At 47.3% G+C, this 26,105-nt stretch overlaps 1 protein-coding gene across 3 annotated transcripts in view; it reads left to right on the forward strand.

Moving 5' to 3' along the window:
• The window catches only part of MYO10 (myosin X), a 206,828-nt gene that overhangs the window by 145,657 nt on the left and 35,066 nt on the right, over nucleotides 1-26,105 (forward strand). For all 3 annotated transcript variants that reach the window (XM_087867966.1, XM_087867967.1, XM_087867968.1), the window contains 2 exons: nucleotides 22,633-22,757; nucleotides 22,854-22,968. In XM_087867966.1, coding sequence (XP_087724092.1) covers nucleotides 22,633-22,757; nucleotides 22,854-22,968 — 240 coding nt within the window. The remainder of the gene's footprint in view (nucleotides 1-22,632; nucleotides 22,758-22,853; nucleotides 22,969-26,105) is intronic.

The raw sequence follows: 26,105 nt of genomic DNA on the forward strand, positions 1-26,105 counted from the left end.
GAGGGAAGGTGGGGAGTGAATAGGAAGTGCATCCCTGAGCAGACTTTTCACTGCTGAATATTTCCAAAGACAGGCCATGCCCACGTTCTTCTTTCTAATACTGTGCCATCCAAACTGCGCTTGCCTCCCTTCTGCTGGAAGCTTCCAGGTACAGTTTTCCCTGCCCCACCCTCCTCATCCCCTGCCCTCACCACCCCCCCCAGGCCTGTGACCTCGCCAGCCACCCCGCCTTCCTGGCACCTGTCTGACTGGCCTCCTCCCCTCCCCCTTTCTCTTGACTGGCTCCGGAGAGGTAGGCACGGCCTCAGGTTCTGCCCTCCTCCTCACCTGCCCACTCCTGCAGAAATGCTCACTTCTCTGCTCCAGCTCTCAGCAAGGTGAGTTCCTCTGCACCGTGTCTTTCCCAGCCCCAAACCCTCCTCTAAGCTTTGGCCTCCTAGGCTAATTTTGTAACCGACTTTTTCTTTTTTTCTGGGTTTCTAAGGTTTCTAGTTCTGTGCTGGTCTGCATCCCCTCCATCACATTTCAAATTGGAATGTGTTCGTGATGAAATTTCACATTCTTTACCTTCCACCGCCTTGTTTATCGGGTTTTTCTTAGTTATTGGGTCACAGCAGAATATCGCAGTCTTGGCGCCGGTGGCATTTTGGACGAGGCGATCCTTTGCTGTGGGGCCCCGTCCTACGCGGTGTAGGACCTGTAACAGCCCGCCTGCCTTCTGCCCATTACATGCCAGTAACAGCCCCCGTGGGTCTCCAGACATTTCCAAAGCTCCCCCAGGAGGCAAGGTTGCCCTGCTCGGCAACCAGTAGGTTATGGTGTCAGTGCTGATTATTTCTTGGTTTTTATCCTATGTTTCCTTTGCTCTCGTTAAAAATGGCATCTATGTACAATTTAATTTTTTTTATACCAATTGTTCAGGCTTTGAACCTTGAGTTCTATTGAATATCGGGTGAAAAGAGAAAATGGCGTATCCTTTAACATTTTTCCAGATGTAACGAGTCTCTTGTTAACACAGATTGTTTCCTAGTAAGTAATCCTAGAAAATTTTAAATGGGGGGGATGGGTTGCCCTTAATATCAGTGTGTCTTGCAGGATTACGTAATTGTTCTGTGGTACTACCCACTTTCTCAGATGAATGGGTGGCCTAGTTTCAGCCAGTCTGAAAGGATAAAACAGCTCATTAAAGTGTGCCAGATGCTTCATTTGTCACTGTTTCGCTTTAAAAGGAATACTGTTTAGCTTTGGAATTACACTGTGTGACACTCAAAGTTTGCCTTTATGAAATGCAAGACGAGAGTCCCTGTGAGAAATATTGCAGCATCCCCACCTCCGTCCCCTCGACGTTTATGATGAAAAGTTCACTACCAAGCAAATATTTTAGAAACTGTTAAGTCAAGCTTTCCAAAAAGTCTTTAGACGCACAAGAAAATGGCGTTTGAATATGCAAGTTGGATAACAGACTTCTGCTTTTGAGCCAGAAAGGGTTTAAAGGACAAGGGTTTGGATATGCAATCTTTTTAGTGTACCTTGATGCTGTTTCCACTGGGACAGTTTAATTAAGGTTGTTACAGTACGTAAGTGGAGGACTGAAAGAAAAGTAAAGCATCGTTAGTATGTTCATTGTGGCTTGAGAAATTGCAGAAGGAAAATTAGCCTGACTTCATTTCCTTCTCTCTCTCTTTTTTGGGGTTCATTCGTTTTAGTATGAATTCTGAAACATGAGCCTATATATTTGATTCATTGACGTCATTACATCAGTTCCAATAAATTTGGACGATTCAATTTATATTGGACCCCCCCCCCCTTGCAGCTCCTAGGGGCTTTTATTCCCAGGTGCCATGTAAATTAGGGAACTTCGTGGAGGTGGAAAGGCAGTTTGGACCTCATTATTACATCATTTGGTTTGGATTTCCAGGATCCTAAGACACCTGTTTGTACTCAGAGCCAGGTATCAAAGGTGCAAAAAGGTACAAAAAACTGTAAAACTCAATGTACCTGACCGTCTCTTAAAGCAGTCATTGTCTGTAGCCTGGTGGCATCAGCAGATGGGCCACTTCTACTTGGGAGCGCCTGCTGTGTGGAGCTGCTGAGCCCGAGGCATTTCCTGGTTTACACACACTTGGGGCTCTGCCAGGTCTGCAGAGTGAAAGCCTTTCCCTTCTCATGCTCAATTAGAAAAAATGAACTACAATACAATCGTCACTTGTTCTCCGTGACTCACCTTGCCTGCTCCTAGCACATCCATGCCCCTTGTTACAACATGTTGACGTAGTTGCATGATGGGGAAGCTGGTTTGGAACTATTGGGAGAACCTTTAGCCACTGGCCTGGATGCAGAGGCTTTTCTGTTCCCTGTTCTGGTTTCGGTAACCAGCCTCACACACAGATTGCCCTCTGCGGGGTGCGGTGGGGGCGTAAAGGGATAGACACGCTTCCCTTGCATATTAACTTTTTTAAGGATCAGGTGCTAAAATCTAGGAAGCAGCGAAGAAATGAACAGATTATGTCTGATTCCTTTCTGTGTCTGGTGGAGATCCCTGACCAGCCTCAAATGCCGAAACACTGATGGGAGGATGGGGAGACGGACCCAGGAGCATTTGTGGAGTGTTCCCCAGTGTGTATCGTCATAGTGGTTGTAGTCCCATGGTTTTCTTGCCTGAATCACAGATCTCAAACTCAACACCTGTCGTGCCCAGCCTAGCGACTGTATGGGCCCAACCTGGGATGTGTTTCTGCATATTCTGGGGCTAATGCCGCAACGTTTTCCTAATTCTCAGAGAACAGGTTGATTTTGTTGCTGTTGCTAGTGAATAAGGCAGTCTGTGCTTCAGACGATAAATGGGTGACAGGATGAAAAGACAGGTTACTCCTTAAACATTTTTGGATTAAAATAATTAGGATGCCTCAGGGGCTGTGTCTTGCGGTGGACTGAGCGAGGCTGTACAGAAAATGCCGCACTCACGGTCACCAGCCACATGTCACTGGTCTGTAAGTCCACAGTGTTCTGGTTGATGGAATAAGGACAGAAGTCACCCCCGTTTTGTTTTTGTTTTTTTTTTAAGATTTTATTTATTTATTTGCCAGAGAAAGTGCACGCACACAAGCAGGGGGAGCGGCAGGCAGAGGGAGAAGCAGACTCTCCGCCGAACAGGGAGCCCGACGTGGAACTCGATCCCAGGACTCTGGGATCATGACCTGAGCCAAGGGCAGATGCTGAACTGACTGAGCCACCCCGGCGTCCCAAAAGTCACCCTTCTTTAGGGTGGTGACAAGGATTGACTGTGATTCTGTCTGTAGAACCCCCGGCTCAGGCTGGCTCACGGTGGCCACTGATGGTAATTATCCTGCTGGTCATGATGGCAGGAGGCAATGTGTGTATGTCTCCGGAGGGACCGGCGATGGTAGCTGTGCGGCAGTCCCAGCAAATCGGGGTGTTCATTTCCTCTCATGACCTATTGTCTGTATTAATTCACCGCTCACTGAAGGTGGCACGGCACCCTCAAATAGAATTTATTCAGCACATATATTCATTTTCAGGTAAATATAGAAAAAGACCCATTTGTGGTAAAAGGATTATTAGAACCCTGAAGACCATTCTTTAAATCCAAGAATGGGGAAGGCGGTTACGGTCAGTTGGACCCTAAAGGAAGCAGATGGATAGGTTATTCTGAGGACAGGTGGAGAGAAAAGAACATTGTATTGCCATACCTGCTTTCTGTTTGCTGTGTCTTTCTCGGATTTCGGAATGTGTTTGTTCTGTCTCTATACGTAACCCTTTGGTTTTTTACCATTTAGCTTACGTAGTGGAAGAGTCTCAACTTAAAACTCTTTTGTGCTGATTCTCGGGCACCAGGGTCATGAAGAAAAGTGCCAGGCTGCAGATGAGACAACGTGGCACATCACACACTGGGCTCTTTAATCATGGGGTGGGGGGCAGCGGGGCCGGAAGGGGGGTTCTGATTTAAGCGTCTTGAGCGGAACAGCTCCGAAGCCTGGCCCCAGGCTCTGGCTGCTGCAGCGCCGGGAGTCCCGTCGAGGCTCCAGGGATGGGAAGAACCTGGCCTTTGAGCATTGCCTGACCTCCTGTTTCCTAGCAACTCCCAAGTGCTCAGTGGAATATTCTGTGCTGTTCCTAATTTATACTTAACAGATATTGGCTGTGTTTAAGGCTGGCTAATTTCCCATTATGACTTGCAGACAACCACTTTAATACATGAATAAGCAAGAGAAAGGACTCCTGGGAGGCTGTGCTCACCGGCAACCCCTTCTCACCAGGCCTTCAGTTTCCTTCTAGAAAGTAGAATTCACCAAGGACTTTCAAACACATGACCATTTCCCTGCAGGACAGGCTGCACTGAAGAGTTTTCAAGTAAAATTCTTTTCTTGGACATTTTTTTTCTGATATCCCAGCCCATATTCATGAATATTTATAAATCAGCTACATCCTCTATCAGAGCAGCAACTCCTTCCATAGCTGTATTCTTGTCCGCGAATGCAGAGTGGCCACTTTCTGTTCCTTCCTGCGTAAATGAGGCGATGGGATGGGGTGATTCTCACGCCCCTTCCAACCCTTAGCGAACAGGCATCTGGTGAAATCCTACTCTTTCTAATAATTGACGTCTCTCATTTGGGGGCTCAGAATTTTCCCCGTTGCCATTTTTATTTTCGTACTTTTTCTAACCGTTCAGACCCCTCGGTCCTGACTTGCCTTTGTAGCAGTCGTCTCTGAGAACCCCTTTTCCTCTGTGTCCTAGCTTCAACTGAAGAATGGTGAATGAGCTTCATCTCTCAGTGGCTCAGAACTTTGTCTCTGAAGTTCAGCACCTGAAAGCAAGAGACCACCGGTCTATTCTCTATTCTCCTGATTATTATCTGTAGACTGATTTCTGCTCCCGTGGTGGTCTTAGTACCAACTGAGGTAGCCCTGCACTATACAAATAGTAACTCTGGCCAAGCATTACGGATGTCCGTCTGGCAGGTTTTCCAGGCTGTGGACATTGAAGCATGGACGGCCACTGGGCACATGTCCCTCTTGTGTTCCACCCCATCCCCTGTTTTTTTGTTTTGTTTTCGGGCTCAGCATCCTTCTAGCATTGGCATAACCTTGGTGATTGTGTGAGTGAGTCGGTCCGGTCCATGGCTATGTTAGCAGTTTAGTGCTGGCCGGTACTCCTTGCCAGCATCTGCAAAGAGAGACAGCTGCCCGCCTAATAAGTATTTCTCAGCATGATTTTCAGAGGGAGCGAGTGTGAATAAAAGGGCCTTTGACCTATTCAATATGGTGGACAGAGCATTTGAAATAGAACAGTGATGAACAGTGAGATTGAGGGTTCGTTTAGCAAGATAAAGGGTTTAATTATATTCATTAGATAAAATGGTAACATTATACCCAAGAGGGAGGCTGCTTTATGAGGATTTCCAGATGGGATTTATGCTGAGGATCGGCCCTTCTGTCATCTTTACTGGGGTCTGTGGTCGATTTAGAACCAACCTGTGGTCTCCCTCCTGCCCGCCCCCTCCCCATTTCTCTGTGTTTTTCTGAGTCTCTTTCAACACACGTTAATTGACTCTCAAGATTGATTTATAGATACAGATATATCTCAAACTCCCAACCTCTGATTTTAAATTTATGTGACCTATTTGGAATTTAAACATGCCCTGCCAGCCCACCCTCTGGTCCTTCCATTGTCATTCCTCTGTTTGAGGGGACCTGTTTCTTTTCCTTGCCCAGACCTCAGTCCCCTAGTTTCTCTTAATCTCCCTGGGGACTCACTCTGGAATTTCATTTTTTTTTGTCCCAGTTGGATTCATTGGTGGGCCTTAATTTTTTTTTTTTTATTGGAACACAGCATACATATTTTTAAAAATGCTCAGGGGCGCCTGGGTGGCTCAGACGTTAAGCGTTTGCCTTGGGCTCAGGGCGTGATCCCGGTGTTCTGGGATCGAGCCCCGCATCGGGCTCCTCTGCTGGAAGCCTGCTTCTTCCTCTCCCACTCCCCCTGCTTGTGTTCCCTCTCTCACTGGCTGTGTCTCTCTCTGTCAAATAAATAAATAAAATCTTTAAAAAAATAAAAAATAAAAAGATAAAAGTGCTCAGATCATAAGTACCTGCTTTGAAAGATCTCTGCGTGAGCCCAGACGTAAAAACGGTGGCCCATGACACGGAGGAGAGTGGTTTAGTTATGAACTTGGGGCTTCGGTAAGGACCCTGGGCCCACTGACTTTTGTCCAGATTGCCAGCCTTGTCTTAGATGATAACCACATCCTCCTCTCTGATCTCACCATGCCGGTGGAGGATATCGAGAAATGTGCTCTGATTGGTTCTAGGACACATTGTGTCAGCGCTGGGGGAGGAGACCTCCCTGCCCTCAAAGCCTTCCCACATTCCTGAGCCTGATGTCAACCTTCCCACTCTGGCACGTGACCTCACCTTGTAATCCCACAGAGGACTGAGAACATCTGTCTCTAGGGAAGTCGCCCGCCCTCCTCCACAGTGGCCCCTCCCAGCCTCCCTCCATCAGGTTCTTACTATGTGTTGAGTGCAGTGTTCCCAAGAACTACCCTGTCCATGCCTCTTGACTGCGTGGCTGCTTCAAAAGAGGCCACCAACTTGTGGTTCTCATTGTGGCCACAAGGCACACAGTCCATACGTTCTGTCTTTGATTCTGACTTCTCTGACCTAGATTTGAACTTGACCACCGCCCTGTGATGTCCATCTGGCTTTGGCATCACGTACCAGCTCATGTTGTCAGTGACGACCTCTTCTCCGCTGTGCCTTCTGGATATTTGTGAAGTTTACCGTATTAACCACAATAGCATTTTCAGCTATACAGCAGCCTTGCGTTTCCAGCGGGGTTCTGGATGTTTCTGGAGCCTAAAGCCCATTCCTCACTGGTGCTCCTTTCTTCCCAGGGGTAATCCTTCCCTTCCACCATAGGACCTCTTCCATCTAACCACAGACGGTGCAGGTGGGTCACACACACTTGCTACCCCTCTGTCTCCTTTTGGAAAAACCTTGACTCTTAAGTGACGAGACACAGAATAACTCAGCTAACAGTGACCTACACAATTTATGCATATGAGTATCACATTTAATAACTTCTTTAGAGGCTCCACAGTATTGGGGCTTCCCATCCATGTGTCTGCAGTTCTCTTGGTCCTTCCTCAGGGTTGCAGAATGGCTGCCATAGGGGCAACCATCACATCCTCGCAGAATATCTTCATTCAGTTAACAGCTAGTTTTTGAGTTTCTGTTGTTCGTTTGGGATGCATTTCTGAATCAAGCCAACAACGACGTAGTCCTCTTAGAGTATATATTAACCCGTGAAAGGAATCAGGGCAGGTCCCTTCTCTCCTTTTAATAGGAAGGAAAAGTCTTCCCAGGAGCGCCTTAGTAGGTTTGCCGCACTGCACAGGAAGCTTGGGAGAGTGACTCTCTGGCAAAGGTGGATGGATCGCCCAGTTGGCTTGGAAGGATCTCATTCCCAGGACAGCTGCCCTGAGTAGAGTGGGAGTTCCCTTAGCAAGAGAGGGTGGATGAGCCCCCCCAGCGAATAAAACTTGACAAGAGGAGTAGAGAGGATGAAGATGGAAAGATGGAAATGCAGAAATGTTTGCTGCTCAGCTTTGTGCAGTTCACAGAACTTGTTGGGAGGTGATCTCAGATTTTCTGAATGGACACTTAACACTTGGAACAGTTTTGAGGAAGGAGTTAGGTAAATACACTTACCTTATATTTTTTAAAGATTTTATTTGAGCAAGAGAGAGAGCCTGTGTGTGCACTAGCAGGGGGAGGGGCAGAGGGAGCAGCAAATCCTCGCTGAGCAGGGACCCTAACGCGTGGGAGGGGCTCGATCCCAGGACCCTGAGATCATGACCCGAGCCAAAGGCAGACGCTTAACAGACTGAGCCACCCAGTCGCCCCTTATTTGTTGAGCCTGATTTGACGTTTAAATAATAGAAAGGGAAATAATTCTAATACTTTTTGCAAAATTAAAATTGCAATAACAGATTCGTGCACACATGATTATCAGGAATTTCTTATAAGCCTTACCCAGCCTTGACATTGGTATCTTTGTAGAACAGCACTTCTCTGTGTGTGCCAAGAGAGCACTTCTTTTTTCGTTGCCGGTTTGTCGTGGTGTGGGACGTTCAACGGTGCGTCCATGTCGTATTGCTGTTAAAGGTCCTGAGTGCTTTGTTCCCACTTCCGGGGTCCGTCTCATCACGGATCGGCACCTGTCACCAGGCACACTTGGAGGGATGCCCTTCTGGTTCTTCCACAGGGAAGAAGAGCACAGAATCTACTCACAGGTCCTAGTGCTTCACAGCTACATCACCTTGGGCAAGTCACTCGAGTTGTACCGATTCACTTTTTCCATGTCTATAAGGAAATCCTGTTCCTGGCTTACCCACTTGCCTTTATAGCGTACTGGGAGATTTGATGGAGGTAACGAGAATCTTTTGTGCCGAGTAGCCCATATTTAAATATTAGACACCATTATTTGCTCTTTGGCTTTTAAATCAAGGAGAAGACCCCAGTAGTGAGAATTAAATAGCAGCATTACGTAAACAGTCCAGGGGTTCCCTTTTGCAGGAACATGCTGTTTTCTGTCTTGCCCACGCAAGGGCAGAGGGAGTCTACAGGAAAGCCCCAAGTATGTTCTTACCCCAAGAGGGGTCTGGCATGCCTGCCTGAAGGCTGGGAGCTTCCTGCGGGGTTTCCTGAGAATTCATGGCCCAGCGTGAGGCAGAGTTGGGGGAGTCTGTGTCCGGTATGTACAGGAAAGGAAGGAAGGAAACCCAGCCGTGTGCAGTATTCTGCACACATGGCCGTGGAGAGGGACAGAAGTCAGAGCAGGAGGTGCAAGGCCTGTTGTCAAAAGCAGGAAACCGGAAAGGAATAAGAATGGAAGCAAGACGCTGCGGAGGAGGGCAGGCTTGCATTCTTCTAACGCAAGGAAGCATTCGACCAAACGTTAAATACGTGTGGCTTTCAGGCCACTTGTGGGGTTTGGAAACGAGCATGTGATGTGAGCACAATGGTCGTTAAGATTCAAATGGGTAAACGTCCCACGGACACAATTAAAGACGAAGTGCTTGTTCTGAACACCGGGGAGCTGGCCCGTATCCATAGCCTTTCCAAGCATTTACTTGTCAGGTCTGGGGAACAAATCGATCAGGGTGCCCCCTTTTGACCTCTTCAGTCTAGCTTTATTACAGACCCCCCCCCCCAGTGGTGCACTTTTTATTGTTACTATAAATGCTAAAGATGCTGGGTTCAGTGGCCTGTTAAAAATAAAGCTAACTGAATGTCCTAGGAACCTTCTGTAGTGATGTCCATATAAAGTTATTAGGAAAAATGAAATCCATGTGTTTTGCTTGAGAATTGTGTTGCTATTTCGCACCTTACTTGAAATTCATGGAAATTCTTCATGTCTAATTTCTTTAGAATCATTGGCCTCATGGAAACTACTTGGCGTGTCTTTCACCTTCTTTGCGTGTTTCTCATCTTTGAATAATAGGTCATGTTTTTGGAGAAAAGTAATATATTTTGGTTTGGTCTCTATATAAGCCTTGTATTAAAGAGTCTGACAGTTCGTTTTATATAAAAATATGCTCCAAGTAACAAAGGCAAATAGAATTATAATGTTAAGACTTGCTCTTTTCCTCTACGTCCTCCTAGAGTCAGAGGCTCAGCCTAATTTGTGAAAGCAGCACTGTCCAGTGGAAATAAAGTGTGAGTCCTATGTCAGGTGAAATTTTTCCAATTGCCACATTAAAGTGCAAAAAGAAATTAGTTTTTGTGAAGTTAGTTTTAATAGCCCAATATACCCCAAATGTTATTTCAACATGTACTAAATTTCAAAATTATTAATGAGGTAGTCTGTATTTCTTTCCGTATTCATTTTTTCGAAATCTGATACATAATTCTCCGCGGACTGCAATTTAGTTCGCACTGTTTGATGGCACTCTTTACCTGGCTTTCATCCTCTCCGGGGTCAGTTGGCATACTTTTTCTGCAACTGGCAAAATAGTAAATATTTCAGGCTCTGCCATTGTCATGTGGAAGAATTCATGGACAGTGCACGGGTGGGTTCCAAGAAAGCTGTATTTACAAAATCAGGTGGCAAGCCGGTTGTGGCTGTCAGGCTGAAGTTGGCCAACCCCTGCCCTAATGACGTGTACCGTCTCCTGGGAGCTTTAATCCTCAGAAGTTGACTTCTGTTTTGGTGTAAATTCTGCTACCAACGTAGCTATTGTGATGACTCTCATTCAAAAATATTCAGGTAAGGTGTCCAAGGAAACAAAGTCCATCCTTAATAAGGAAAACTTCGGAACCACAGGCACTCCCCACCCCCCTCCTGAACTGGCACCTTGTAGGGCAGACAGTGCAAGTTCGTGGTTAGTGGTGCTGGCCTGGCCCTCTCTGTGCCCAGCTCCGTCTTGGAGCAGCTTTGTGACACTTGTAAGTTGCCCTCTCTGTGCCTCAGGTCATGCACCTTTACAGTGGGGGCGATGATAGTGCCTACCTTGCAGAGCTGCTAAAATGAAAGCGGGCATCTGGCTGGCTCCGTCGATAGAGCACGCAACTCGTGATCTCGGGGTTGCAAGTTCAAGTGCCTTGTTGGGGGTAGAGATGACTTCAAAATAAGATCTTAAAAAGTTCAATAAAAACTAGCATCAAAAAGTTAGTGAAAGGTCTGGCACATGGTAAGCTCTTGGTGTGTTAGCCTTCCTTGTCATTGCTCCTGTTACCCTAGCACTGTTATTACTAGGACTGTTGCTACAGATGGTCCTAGTAGTGCTGTTACCGCCGCCGCCACCACCTTAGGGACTGAGGAATACAGACCAGTCCACGCACCGGAACAGAAGCGCCTCAAGCTGATCAGTCACCCTCAGGTGGTCATAGCAGCTGCTCGCGGTGTCACCTTGGGCTCGGACTGGTTGACAAGGAGAGGCGCTCTTGCACTCTGGGGACCCTTCAGCAGCATCTGCAGGGGTTCTGGTATTAGAAGTGGCGCTTGTCCTGGGGCGCCTGGGTGGCACAGCAGTTAAGCGTCTGCCTTCGGCTCAGGGCGTGATCCCGGCGTTATGAGATCGAGCCCCACATCAGGCTCCTCTGCTATGAGCCTGCTTCTTCCTCTCTCACTCCCCCTGCTGTGTTCCCTCTCTCGCTGGCTGTCTCTATCTCTGTCAAATAAATAAATAAAATCTTAAAAAAAAAAAAAGTGGCGCTTGTCCTGCTCCTCTGTCCTGGTAACTGCCATGTGATGTGACTTCTGTCACTCATTCTTTGGACCTGTTGCATGAAATCCCCACTGGCTGCCCTGCCGGCCTCACGGGGTGGTGGGAATGAGCACAGGCCACCGTGCGTGTGCGTGTGTGTGTGTGTGCGCTCCGGAAGTTTGAAAGTGTGATGCAAATGTTAGCTAGGAGCATTTCTTGAGTGGTTGGCTCTCTTTGCCTTGTATCACACAGTTAATCTGATCATCATGGGCTGACGAAATTCATAGGGCAGTTGGAAGGATTGAGATGCCTGTAGAATGCTTCAGTCGTTGGCGGAAATGTGGCCCCTGTTCAGTGAGTAGTAGCTGCTATTTTTATTTATTTATTAGAGGTGGGGGGGACAGCTAGAGAGGGAACCCAAGCAGGGGGAGTAGGAGAGGGAGAAGCGGGGTCCCCGCTGAGCAGGGAGCCCAACATGGGGGAACGTGGGGCTCGATCCCTGGACCCTGGGATCACAACCTCAGCGGAAGGCAGACACTTAACGACTAAGCCACCCCAGGCACCCCAGTAGCTGCTATTTTTGAGAAATTCGTTTAAGACACAGCCTTTTATCGTAATCCATCCCTGTAGATTTCTGTGTGTCCTTTGGACTAGAAATACTATTGAATGACCTTGTTATGTAGCGTGACAGACAAACTCCCAAATTTCCGTGGTCTGACACACTAGAAGATGGTGACACACATAAAATTATGACTCTCAGCGCAGGAGACTGACAGAATTAAGTCACTAGAGTCTTATCAGTAATTACTTTCGGATTGATTAAAATGTCGAAATAACAGTGACACCGTGTAAAGTGGGAGCTGAGGGAGTCCCACAGGTGATCCTGTCCTAGAACAGAGCCTCTCTCACACACGAGGCATCTCCCTAATCCTCTTTCCTTAGAGGTAGAGTTTGGGCAGAGATGGGGAGGTTATAAAGCTTCACGTGGGAGTGATCGCCTTCCACTTCTCCGTGCTTCTCAGCACGGGCCATCGAAAGTACAGGACTGCGTTTGCCACGGAACAGAGGGACTCTTGAGGGCCAGGGTGGCGGCGCGGACGGAAACCCTCTGGTGTGGGGACTCTGCCGTTGCACTTTTGTACTCTCCTCCATTCACTAAAATCTGGATAGGATACAGCCCAGAGCAGAAGCCAGTGAGACGTCCTCCCTAGGGAGCTGGCGCAGTACGTCCGGGCCGTGACGTTGCTGTGTGGCTGGTGCAAAGAACATGGGACACCTGTGTGTCCTAACAGAGACGTCTTTAGGTGAGAGCAAAATGTAGCGCATGTTTTCATTTGCCTTTTTTTCCCCCTCAAACAAAGCGTATGTGTTTACCTGTACGTGCTTGTAGGTGTGTGTAGAATGGACACACGGTCGCGTGTTTGTCCGTTCATGGACTATGTCCAGACGGAGACGCAGGGAGCTGGCAAGAGTGGTTTTCTCCGGGACAGCGGTGGGGTTTTCGCCATACACATTCTCCGTGTTTCTGATTTTAAAAACCACCACCTTTGGATACGTTATTCTGTCATGCAGCGATAACTTAATGGAGAAACCGAGACCACTTTTATTTCCCAATTTCTTTTACTTTCGTCCTCAAGCTATCATTGTATTTTGCAAAGTGCCATCATTGTATTTTGCAGCCGAGCTGTTTCCTATAGAAACATTCTGGTTGTGTCCTGTAAGTAGTCAAAAGGAAAAAAAGGGATATCGAGCTGTGTTTGGGCATGTTCTCTAGAAACACGCTTTGAGGACCGCTTGGGCCTTGTGGCCGGCATCCTTCTGGGTACCAGTGAGGCCGGCGCCAGAACAGAGTTTTTCTGCTCCTGTTTTCATAAAAGTAAATCGAATCGCGTTGGATAGAATTTGTTTTATTATGGTCTTCTTGCAAAATTCACCCTCCAACAGTGAGAAACCTGGCTCCCACCATTCACCATCCATTCAATTGTAGAGTAGTAGTGGAGTCGTGAGCCTGTTTTCCCAGGGAAGACCTCTGTCGGCTACAGTACGGCGCGCCTCCGAGGCTCCTTTTGCCCTTAGTCTTCCAGACCCCGTTTCCGCCGGTACTAAGACGGCCCGGCCCCCAGCCCTTCCGGGAGGTGGTTTTCACGCCTTTGTAATACATAGAGGTCCTTTTATGACAACATGCGCTACTTCCTGGGATCCTCCGAGGGTTCACTCTCGGCTTTAAAATTCTCTGGGTGTGGGCGAATGTATCCTGTCGTATATCCACCATTGCAGTAGCATACAGAATAGTTCCACCAACCTAAAATTTCCTTCTGCTCTACCTGCTCAACCCTCCCCGCTGCGTCCCTGGGAACCACTGCTGTTCATACCGTCTCTACAGCTTTGCCTTATTCAGAACGCCACGTAACTGGAATCCAGTAGTGGACACGCATGCTCACTTCAGACCGCTTTCCTGTAGCACCATATATTTAAGTGCCCGCCGTGTTTTGGGGAACTTGATATCTCTTTTTTAAAAATCTCTGAATAATAGCCCATTATATGGATATGCCACAGTTTCTTTGGCCACTCACCTATTGGACGACATCTTGATTGCTTCTAGATTTTGACAGTTATGAATAAAGCTGTTACGAACATTCACCTGCAGGTTTTTGTGCGTTCAGTTCAATTGGCTAAATCCTTAGGGGCATGCTTGCTGGATCATATAAAACTGTGTTTAGCTTTATGAGAAACTGTCTTCCAAATCGACTATCATTTGCATCCAACCATGAATTAACGTTCCTGTTGCTCCACGTCTTCGCCATCATTGCATATTTTCAGTTTTCTGGATTTAATCATTCTAGCAGGTGCATGGAGGTATCATTGTTTTAATTAGCAATTTCCTGAAGCAACTGCTGTTGAGGATCTTTCCATATGCTTAGTAGCCATCCCTGAATCTTCTTTGACGATGTGTCTAGATCTTCTCCTTTTTTTTTTTTTTTTTTTTACATCGGGTGGTGGTTTTCGTAGTGTTTAGTAAGTGTTCTGTATGTTGGATATGGTATTTTCTCAGATAAATATTTTAAAAATATTTTCCAGTGTGTTGCTTCTCTTTTCATTGTCTTAACAGTATCTTTCACAGAGAAGTTAATTAATTTTTCCTTTTATGAACTTTTGATATTGTCTCTGAGTCCTTGCCAAATAAGTACACACTGGGAAAGTCTGTAAACAGAACCACAGTTTCATTTATGCAACACCGTAGTGTAAGTGTGTGAATCTGGTGTGTCAGGTCCAATGGTAGGCAACTTAGTGACAAATTCATAAAATTCAGACCCTCCCCTCAGAGAATGGTTCATCTAATGGGGACTTCACATGGATATGTGTAACAGACATGCAAACATGCATGACATGAGAAGCCGCATGGTCAAGGTCACATCCTAAGGCAAGTACACGTGTGCTACCAAGGGAAGGGGAGGTGACAGACGGCGCTGGTCAGATGCCGCAGGAGCAGATTTATGTATTGAGGGAGGGTATGTTGGAGAGAGCCCTCGAAGATCCATGAAACTCACCAGTTAGAGACAAAGGGAGAACAGCTAGTGGTGAGGCTAGAGCCAGGTGAGGAAGACAGCAAGTGACGGCTTTAGTCCAGAAAGTTACAGTTCTCTAGAATGTGAATAAAATGGAGGGTTTACCAGCTGTGTGTTGACTGGAAGGCCGACCGGAGCCATATGGTGGGGCCTTGAATGTGAACTTGAAGCCTTTGTCTTCGTTCGGTGTGTGCTGGGAGTTGGTGAGCGGGGGCACGAGCTACACTTCAGAAAGACTCTGTATGTGTGCGTGTGCGTGTTCTCTGTTCCAGTTTCTCCTTTCCTGTTGAGTAGTTGGGGTTTGTGTGGCTCTGCGGGGAGCACAGCAGCTTCTAGCTGTAATAGGTCAGCGTTTTCTCCTCGGGGTGGTGACTGCACTTGGCCGGGAGGGGTGTCTCGTGTAAGGCTGTGCCTGGTGAGGGAGAAATTTCCATGCTCTATAATCTCACCCCCAGGACTGACTCACAGCTTTTAACAGTCATTGTCACCTTGTTGCTTCCTGTTCCTCGCCTGGGAGAGGGGAGGGGGCTGCCTCTTCTCCAGGGGAAATTAGTTTCTGCCTCTTTGCTCAAAATGTGAAATTAGCAAGGGGCAACGACTGTGTACAAATGTTTAACAGCCCGGGAGTGAAATGACTGATGTAAGTACAAAGAATTTTTGTCGCTAGTTTAATGGGCTTTTGTTTAGGGCCTGTTCAAGGTCAGGAAAACTATATTGCTGCTTTAGTAACCACGCTTTTGAAAACTCTTCAAAGCACGATAAACTTCTGTTCAACATTTATTAACAGCTTTTGAGAGTTGGACGTAGCAAACACAGCAAATAGATTGAGAGGCCTTGCATCTTTTTTTTAAATTAATTTTTTGGTTAATTAGTAAGGTGAGGACAGGCGTCCCATTGTAAGACTTCCCAGTCATTACAGGGCTGGGAATGATAGTTTATTAGTGTGACATAATTGACTTTGGATAAGCCTTTCTGGAATCTTTGATTTCTGAAGTTGAAGAAGGGTTATCAGAGGTGAGGTTTATGTTTAAAGGTGAATAGAGTGAAGGTGTATCCGATAATGGTAATAACAACACAAATACACCTAAGATATTAAATCCTGTCTGTAAGGTTAGTTGCAGTGCCATTCCCCCCGCTCCGTAATATTTACTTACAAAATAAAGAATCACGTAAGCGTTCTTTTTACTAAATAATTCGCTTATTTTGTATTTCCTAGGATGCCAGGGACTAATCCAACACAATATGGACAATGAAATAAGTCCCTTGGCTGCAAACATAATATGTATATAAATAAAGTTGAATGTATTTCACACAGAGAAGGTAGGTCAGCATCCTTTAAAAAATATGAGGAAAAAATAGAACTCTTTAATTTTAGAATGTTACACTAGGCGCTTTGAGAAACAGTCTACCAAAGGGGCATGAGAGATTAAGTCTTATAAGATAGAAAGTTAAAACTTTTTTTCTATTAAGTTACTAATGGCAGTAAGGAAGGCACTTGTTGGTATAATGCTCAGATCTCATGTTTGGTTTTTCTGTGCTCCGAGGACCTGGATAGTCAGGCCTACAGCTTGCTGCCGTGTTGCATTCTAAGCAGATTGGAGCCAGTCTCCCAATTTGGACCCAATCGTTTGTTGGGTCCAAACAGGGACAGGTGCATTTCATGCTGTTACCTGGAAGGTTGCCCTCAGTCTATGGAAGGAACTTCTAGTTTCCTCATCTACAAAATGGAATCTGCCCTTCTAACCCATGCGATCAGAGTAGAGAAGTACCTTCTCCCTGAAGTCCTGGCTGACCCCCCCGAGAACTTTGAGGGCCCATCAATAATGAACTCGTTCTGTTTTCTTCAGTAAGCACAGATTGAATATCCTCGTATTGTAGACACGTAGCTATTTCCAAGTTCGCTGACATCCTTATTATCTTGATGCAATATTTATGAAATTATGAAAGGCTAGGTAATGTTCAGGGTAATCAGATTCATTAATGCATAAATGCGTTTATTTCTGTCTCTGGTTGTGAAGCGCCTCGCCTGCCCCGGGTGCCTGTTTACCAGCACCTCTCTTGCCCTTTATTGAGATTTGAAGCTGCAGAAGGGAGGGCTTGCTCGTAGCTGGATTTGGGGGGAGGTCTTAGCATGTTCTGTTATCAGTCATCTGTTTTGTCTAGGCATTCTGAAATCTTACTTTTTAAGATGGTAGGGGAAAATAGCTTTCCCGATGATGATGATGATGATTTTCGTAGAATTGAATTACCTGAAACAAATACATATTCAATCCTGTCTCCAGGATGGAGACTTTCCCGCACATCCGTTGCTACTTGTCCATTTTATTTTTTAAATTTTTATTTATTTTTTAAGATTTCCATATTTGTTTGAGAGAGAGCATGAGCAGGAGGGGCAGAGGGAGAGAGAGTCTTGATCAGACCTGACCCAAAACCAAGAGTCGAACGCTTAACCAACTGCGCCCCCCAGGCACCCTGCTGTTCTCCGTTTTAAATGCCTCCATGTCTTGTGTGGCTTTTATTTATTTTTTTTTTTAAGATTTTATTTTTATTTATTTAACAGGGAGAGAGACAGCCTGCGAGAGAGGGAACACAAGCAGGGGGAGTGGGAGAGGAAGAAGCAGGCTCCCAGCGGAGGAGCCCGATGCGGGGCTCGATCCCATAATGCTGGAATCACGCCCTGAGCTGAAGGCAGACGCCCAACGACTGAGCCACCCAGGCGCCCCTTGTGTGGCTTTTAAAATACTTTAAGAAACTGGCTTTATTGAGATAGAATTCACGTACCATACAATTGACCCATTTGAAGTGTACAATTTGGCAGGTGTTTGTGGGTTCGCAGACAATGCACCCATCAGCACTGTCAGTTTTAGAACTTTTTCATCAGCTCACAAGGAAACCCCCTACTGTTGGCCTGCCCCCTCCCCGGCACACCCCCCACTGCTTCCACCAGCCGTAGGCAGCCACGACTCTGTGTCTGCAGAGTTCCCTTTCTAGACATTTCATATGGACAGAATCCTATACCACGCACGTGATTTTTTGTGACAGGCTTCTTTCACTTAGTAGAACGTTCTGAGGGTTCACCTAGCGTGTATTAGTGCTAATTCATTCCTTCTGGTGACCAAATACTATTCCATTGTGTGAATAGATACATTTTGTTGATCCATTCATTTGGGGCTTTTGTTTTATTTTCATTTTTTCAAGTAATCTACACCCAGCGTAGGGCTCGAATTCACAACCCCGGATGAAGAGGCAGGTGCTCTGCCAGCTGAGCCAGCCGGGCGCCCCCGTGCATTCTTTGTTGGTGGCCATTCAGGTTGTTTCTACTTTAAAGTATCCTTCCAGTAGCTTCACACTTGGTCTCCCTGCTTCTCTCTCCCTTCTTCACTCTGTTCCATGCAGGACCTCTGGAATCCACTCAATATCTGGGTTTTTACCTTGTAAAAAATGATATTTATTAAACATCTTCAAAGACCTATAGCCACCTAGAAAAACAGTCATATTGTATATACGTGATTATCTCCTTCGTTCAATGCTTCCCTTTTGTCCTAGCAGCCTTTCTTCCCAGGGTCCATAGCAGCGCCCCCTACTCAGTAAGGACCAAGCATGAGTCTCGCTCTGTTTTTCTGCACATGCGTATCTAGACTTGGGAATACTCGGAGATATTTGGGTTTGGTCGCAGACCACTGCAATCAAGTGAATGTCACAAAAAGCAGGCGAGATGAATGTTTTGGTTTCCCAGTGCATAGACCATCATATGTATACTATTCAGTAGTCCATAAAGTGTGCCGTAGCGTTATGTCATAAGAAGTGTACACACCTGCCTTTAAAAGTGCTCCGCACCGTCTGAGCTTCCGGCGAGTCATCATCACTGATCACAATGAAAAAGTTAGAAATATTGCAAGAATTACCGAAAACGTGACACAGAGACAAAGTGAGCAAATGCTGGTGGAAAAATGGTGCCGACGGACTTGACACAGCTTTGCCGCAACCCTTCAATTTGCGAGAAACACAGTATCTGTGAAGCATGCTAAGACGCGGTATGCCTGCATAGTCGTGCGCATTTGATACATAGGGCAGGGTTTTTAGTTTTGGGGGGGGTCGGTTCTTTTGGGTTTTGGGGGGGAGGGAGGTCATTGTTTTACAAAAATGAGATTGCTATACATACTTCCCTGCATCTTTTCCCACCTTGCCAAAGGCCTGAGAGTCAACTGGTGCATCTTTCCCTTGCTCCTGTTTTTAATGGCTGCATATTTCATGATGTGCCTGATATCAGAATATCCCCGGCCGTTCATCTGGTCTTGTTTCCAGTTTTGACGCTGCCAACAAAGGGATCCTTGTACACCTCAGGTCTGACTGCATTTGTCTCTTACTCTAAGCCTCTGTTGGCTCCTTACCTTGAAAACAATTGCCATCGAAGTTGGACGCAGGAAGTGCAGCTGCCTGGGTCCACCGCACCCCCCTGTGTCCCAGACTGACGACTGGACACGCCAGGTTCTTGTTCTGCCTCTTAGCTATTGTTTCTGCTGTGTTCTCTGTGGAATGCCCCTTCCCCTGCAGCAGTGAATAGAAGACTCTGGGTCAGGCCTGGGTTCAAATTATGTGTCACCCGTACCTCCTCATACTTTGCTTTCTTCGGCATTCCTAAGGAACTTAATTTTAATGTTTGATACGGTTTTATATTCGGCTTTCTGCTACGTAAGGAGTGAGAATTGGTATACCTGCCCCCCCCCCAAGTTGAAGGGTTCTGGGAAACAGTGCAGCCCCTGGGAGGCTACGCGTCTGGGGGCAGGGGCTAAGGGAATTCTCTGGACCTTCCTCTCAATGTCACTGTGAACCTTAAACTGCTTTTTAAAAAATTAAATGTTAAAAAAGCAGTTAAGGAGACAGTGACAAGATGAGTGCCTGCCAGGGGTCGGGGGAGGTAGAAATGAGTGGGTGGAGCACAGAGGATTTGGGGGGCAGCGAAACTACTCTGTATGGCCTCCTAGTGGTGGGTGTGTCATACATCAAAACCCTTTCAAGGCACCAGACTGAGCCCTGTAATCTGTGGACTCTAGGTGGTGATGACGGGTCAGTGTGGATTCATCGTTTGTAACAAATGTAGCGCCCTGGTGGGGGTTGTTGATTAAAGGAAAAAAAATCTAGCCCCACTTTTTTTTTTTTTTTTGGTCTTCTCGAGCATGAACCCCGAAACCTTGCACATAGTAGGTGTTTAAAGCCCAGATTCCTGGCGGATAGCTGTTACTTCCAAAGTCCATGTTATTTGTTGCCCTCAAAACTTCAGGCGGTCTCTATCAGGGAGAACTCCAGAGCCCTGGAAACCTAGTTCCCAGTGAAGACCAGTGTGCACTGGGGAAGTTTTGGAAGGAAAAAAGCTTGTAAGTTGTGACGTGTCCAGCCCCCAGCTGGGTCATCTTTGGATATTAAAATCACCCGAGAAGGAAGTTGAAACTAAAAAGAGAACCAGCCATGGAAATGCTAGGCCCCCCGCCCCCCACCCCCGGCCCCGGCCCCGCCTCGTGATTGCTGCTGTGGTGCCCGCGGATCCCCCTTCCTGCTTAAATGACCAGGAAGGGCCAGAAACACAATCGCACCGCGAGCCTGGAAAGCGGGGCCGCTCCCGGTGGCTCCCTCCTCCCTGCCTCCCTCCCGGGGCTGTACGAAATCCTACAACCACACCACACTAATTAGCCCGAGAATGGAAGGGGTTGTCATGGCGACCGAGCACTTTTTAAAGCACAGGAATGGTGTTCCTTATTGTTCAGTGTCTCTAGCTGTGGCAGAAAGGTCAGTGTGGCAGGCGTTTTCCATATGAATTTTGGCCCGAGAGCTAAGCCGAAGGTGGAATGTTCCTCCGAGGGGCTGAAGATGGTGAGTGAGGCTGAACTTTTTTGGATGGGGGCGTCCCTTTCGTAATATTTTTTTAGGACGTTCTAGGAACTGGTGCCAAACTAAGGAATCGCGGGGACTTGGTTAAATAGGGATCGGAGGGAAAGACGCACAGAAAAACAGTGTGGCTCAGGAACGGGGAGAGCTGGAGAAGCGTCTTGGAGCATCCAGTGATTGAATATTAAATTCGTAGGCGTCTGATTACGAATTTAACAAAGTTGAGGAAGTGTGATGCTTTATTTCGTGTTCTACGCCAGCTCTAGGCTGGGCTTTGTGGATGCTCCTGCTCGGGTTCTCTTCCCAGATGACATAGCGGGAGCGTGTTAACCGAATACCTCCGGAACTGTTGCCTCTCTCCATTTCTCATAACGCACAGATAAGGCGTAAGAGTAACCAAGGGTGACTTTTCATATTTTTATGTTTTTCTTACTTTTCCAGGGGTATTTAAATAATCAAGACTAAAAACCAGGGAGCCACAATTTTTTGGACGTTTGCCCTACTTTATTGCCTGTCCTCGGGTAGAATCCTGCTCAGTAGGGACAAATTGACCACATTGTTTGTAGAAGGAATTAAATTAAATATAAGAGAAGTCCGCCTGCTGGAGAGACGATGGCAGGCTGTCCCATCAAAAGCTGTAGGGGAGATTTGCAGAGCGTTCTCCAGATTTATTCTTCGCTAGTTTGGGAAGCCTGCGGGATAAGATAGCTTTAAGCCTGAATTTGTGTTAATGACCGCGTTTATAAGGACTGCAATTTTTTTTTGTACTTTTTAACAGTGTACTTCCATCCTCTCGTGCTCCTTTCAGTCATTTTATTCACAGTTGTGTGATAGAAAATAGATAAAATAAAGGATAAGATAGAAATTAGTTCAGGGGAATGGCTGTTTGGATTGCAAAACAAATCATGGCCCAAAAAGCTGCCAGTGGGAAATGGCCTACTTTTGGGCTTTCCCCTGAAAGACCGTTGTGCTGTCAGCAATGCAGTTGGTTTGGGAACGGAGTAGATAAGAGAATACATTTCAGGACATGAAGGTTTGGCTTGATTTTTGTCTGTCTTTGGTTTGGATTTTCCGGGATTCATTTACTTAGGGACCATCGTGTAGAGCTCTCCATACGTGGAGGATTTGACTAGATACTGAGAAGACTACAGTTCTCTATTTTTGTCCCTTTTCTCCACTGGGGTGCTTTCTCTCTCCCCACTCCCCACCCCAGCCTGACCCCTCCCTCCGTCCCTCACTGGGTCGCTCTGTTCTTTGGCTAGAAAAATGCCTTTCAGTTCCTTGACATAGAAGTTCAGAAAGTAAATAAAGTGACATCTGGATGACACTCTTTGGGTTCTTTGAAAAACAGTATTGAAAACTGGTTATGTTTATGGATGTGAGAACAGTCAGAAATTTGAACATGGAGATTAATACCAGGGAATTATTGGTATCTTTTAAGATATGACAGTGGTGCTGTGGTTATATTAAGAAATGGTATTGATCGTATTTACGAATGTGATGATGTGAAGTCAGGGACTTCAGAAAAATTTAAGGGCAGGGAGTAAGGGCTCGTGAATGGTGCAGGATTCACACGGTGATGGTTATTGAAGCCAAGCGATGGGTCCCTGGGGGTGGGGTTTGCTTTCTCGTCTATATTTGTGTGTGGTTCCGTGTGTGTGTGTGTGTGTGTGTGTGTGTGTAAGAATGGGGGGGTGGCCTCATTCACTTTTTCTTTCTTTTTTTTTTTTTTTAGATTTTATTTATTTGACAGAGAGAGACAGCGAGAGAGGGAACACAAGCAAGGGGAGTGTGAGAGGGAGAAGCAGGCTTCCCGCTGAGCAGGGAGCCCGATGTGGGGCTTGATCCCAGGACCCTGGGATCATGACCTGAGCAGAAGGCAGCTGCTTAAGGGCTGAGCCACCCAGGTGTCCCTCATTCACTTTTTCTTCTCACCATTTTGCATGTTCTAGATGCCAGACCAGTTTGACCAGGCAGTCGTGCTAAACCAGCTGCGATACTCCGGGATGCTGGAGACGGTGAGGATCCGGAAGGCGGGGTATGCAGTCCGAAGACCCTTTCAGGATTTCTACAAAAGGCAAGGCCGGGCTGAATAGATCCTCGTTCTTTTCAGAGGGACTGGGGAAAAGAGGAATTGTAGCAAAAGGTGACGCGGGGCGTCTTTACGCTGCAGGTATAAAGTGCTGATGCGGAATGCGGCCGTGCCCGACGACATCAGGGGCAAGTGCACGGCCCTGCTGCAGCTCTACGACTCCTCCAACAGCGAGTGGCAGCTGGGCAAGACCAAGGTAAAGTTACAGAGAAAGAACAGTCATCCCCTGGGACGCCCGGGTGGCTCAGCCGGTGAAGCGTCTGCCTTCCGCTCAGGTCATGATCTCAGGGTCCTGGGATCGAGTCCCACTTCGGGCTCCCTGCTCAGTGGGGAGTCTGCTTCTCCCTCTCCCTCTGCCCCTCCCCACCCACTCATTCTCTCTCTCAGATAAATAAATAAAATCTTAAAAAAAAAAAAATTCATCCCATCAAACTCCTGGGCGATGTTAGGGCAGGCAACCTGTGCGACGGCTAACAAATTATTTTTGAACTTGGGGGACGATATGGTACTGTGCCCACCATAGTCTTTTGTCTTCCAGACAGTTAATATTTATCTGAAGTCCTGGACTTGTGAGGATCTCTGTTTTCTGAAACCTCGGACCCTGAGTGAGTGAGTGAGAGAGAGTGAGTGTGTGTGTGTGTGTGTGTGTGTGTGTGTGTGTGTGTGTGTGTTTTCCTGCAGGCAGTCAGCACATTTGGGCTGATGAGCAATTCAGTGCCATGGAGTGCTGGGCAGCCTCTAGCTTCAGAGAAGTGAGAGCCCAGACCCTTCTAACTGTTCGTAACTCGAGTGCCGAATGCTGTCCCTGCCCCACGGGAGCTGTTGTGCAAGAAACCGGCCAACAGTCTGGAATCTCATAGGTTCACAAAAAATCCAGTCTAGACAACCAAGTGAAGGTCATTTTTGGAACACGCTGGTGTGGCTGAGACGAGGCCTTTATTCCAGACGGTAGCTGAGGGGCAGAAACTTTGGCCTCAGCAGCAAAAATTACCCAGAAAACTGGTTGTGTGACCCATTCTTCTTCTATCAGGGAGCTGCCAAAATCTTCATTTTGGCAAAACTCTTGATTCTTCCCTCCGCTCCGAGCCCCGTCACACAGGAAAGACAGAAATGTGACCTGGCACAGAAACGCAGGCAGCTGGCGGTGGGGGTGGGGGTCGACCTTCGAGTGTTTGGATGTACTTGAGAGTAAGAGGTGGTCCTCGTGCCTCACCCTCCTGGCCCTCTGAGCAGCAGGGCAGCATCCGGAAAGTATTTTAAAGTTTCCACTCATATTACATTGTTTTTAACCAAAGGATTTCTTTCTTTAAAAAAAGGGAGAAAGGGGGCCCCTGGGTGGCTCAGTCCGGTGAGCGTCGACTCTTGATATCGGCTCAGGTCATGGTCTCAGGGTCGTGGTGGGGCCCCGTGTTGGGCTCAGCCCTGAGTGTGGAGTCTGCTCAAGATCGTCTCTCTCCTTCTCCCTCTGCCCCTCCCCAGTCTGGCTCTCTCTCAAAAAATAAATAAATGGGGGGGTGGGGAGAAAGGAGAATGGTTGACTATCTTAGTCCCTTTGGGCTGTGATAACAAAATACCACCGACTGGGTGACCTAAAGAATGGACATTTATTTCTCAGCATTCTGGAGGCTGGAAGTCGGCCAGCAGGGTCCTCACATGGTGGAGAGCGAGCTCGAGCTCGGGCCCCTCTCCCTCTTCTTGGAGGGCACTCATCCCATCATGGGGCCCCACCCTCCTGACATCATCCAAACAGAATTACTTCCCGGAGGTCCTGTGTGCAAATCCCATCACACTGGCGGATGGAGCGGGCACGGACATTCCGTCCGTCACATCAGTGACAAGTTCGGGGGCACATGGGGGGGCACTCAGCAGGGGAAAGTGTGTCATGGAATACTCTTCTACTCTTAATTTTTTTTAAGACTTATTTATTTATTTTAGAGAGAGAATCTCGAGGAGATTGCCCACTGAGCCTGGGGCTCGATCTTGCTCTCACGACCCTGAGATCACAGCCTCAAGAGTCAGATGCTCAACCGACTGAGCCCCCTGGCGGCCCGTGCTCTTCTGCTCTTGAGCAGTTTCACCCTGGCGGGGGTTCAAGATGCCAGCACCCACCAGGGTAGTGAGGGCGTGCAGAGGTGCTGGGCTTTAACAACACATGTTTTAATTCCCTCTCGGTATCATGGGTCAGGGCGCCAAGCGTGGCTTAGCTCCGGCCTCTGTCGGGGTCGCCCACGCTGCAGTCGGAGTGTCAGCTGGGGCTGCATTCCCTTCTGGAGCTCGGGGTCCTCTTCCAAGCTTACATGGTGCCAGCATCTGGTTCTTCGCAGTTGTAGAACTGAGGCCCCCGTTTTCTTGCTGGCTGCCACCTAGGGCTGCTGTCAGCTCCTCGAGGCCCTAGCAGTTTCTTACCATGTGATCCATCCCACAATACAGCACCCACTTCTTCAAGGCCAGCAGGGGAGTCTGGCTGGAGTCTTCTCGGCTGGAGTCTTTACAGTTCGTGTAGTCACAGAAGTGACAGCCCATCACTTTTCCATCTGCTGTTTGCTAGAAGGAAGTCCGTTTCCACCCACACTTGCAGGATTAAACCGGGGTGTAACTCATGGGGGGGGGTCACCTTAGGGTGTGTCCTCACACGTTTATAGGTCTCTCTGCCTGGAATTTTCCTCCCTCCTGCCCCCATCTCACCCCCTATTTATCTCACGCATCCTTCCATCTCAGCTTAGATGTGGACTTGGACGGCAGTTCTTTTTGACATTCTCCATGGCACCTTGCACGAAAAATACACCCCCAAACTGAGTCAAGCCCCCTCCTCTGCCATCTACGTCAGTCCCATTGTGACACTCAGCATGCTCTCGTGCCATCTTGGCGTGGCCTGTTGACTTCTCTACAATCACCCGGGAGAGAACGTAGAGTTAATTGTTCATTCTTGTATGCAATGCACAGAGTAGGAGCTCAGTCAGTGTCTGGTAAGCACTAAAAAACTATAAGGGTTGAAACGACGATGTCACCCGTTTAGTCCTCCAGGGGAAACCTTCTAAAGACAGTTTAAATGGAACTCTTGATACAATATCGCCTGCTCTGACTTTAATCAAAAAGACAATGCATTGTCTCTCAGCGGATACCCTCCTCCTATCCCACTGCCTTGTACAGTGGAGAACGGCCAGGACAGTGATGTCTCAGACGATGCTGGTCTCTTCTGCGAGCTCTCAGGAACCAGTCCGACTTCACATACAATTACAATTTCATCATGGAAATGAAGCCCAAGCAAGGCTTGGGACCAGGCATAGCACAGGCGACACAGACACCTAATGACATTGCCCTTCAGGTTACTAT

Source organism: Ursus americanus, chromosome 15 (assembly GCF_024610735.1).
Source record: "Ursus americanus isolate L20-20 chromosome 15, mUrsAme1.1.p, whole genome shotgun sequence".
In the NCBI taxonomy this organism is placed as follows: domain Eukaryota; kingdom Metazoa; phylum Chordata; class Mammalia; order Carnivora; family Ursidae; genus Ursus; species Ursus americanus.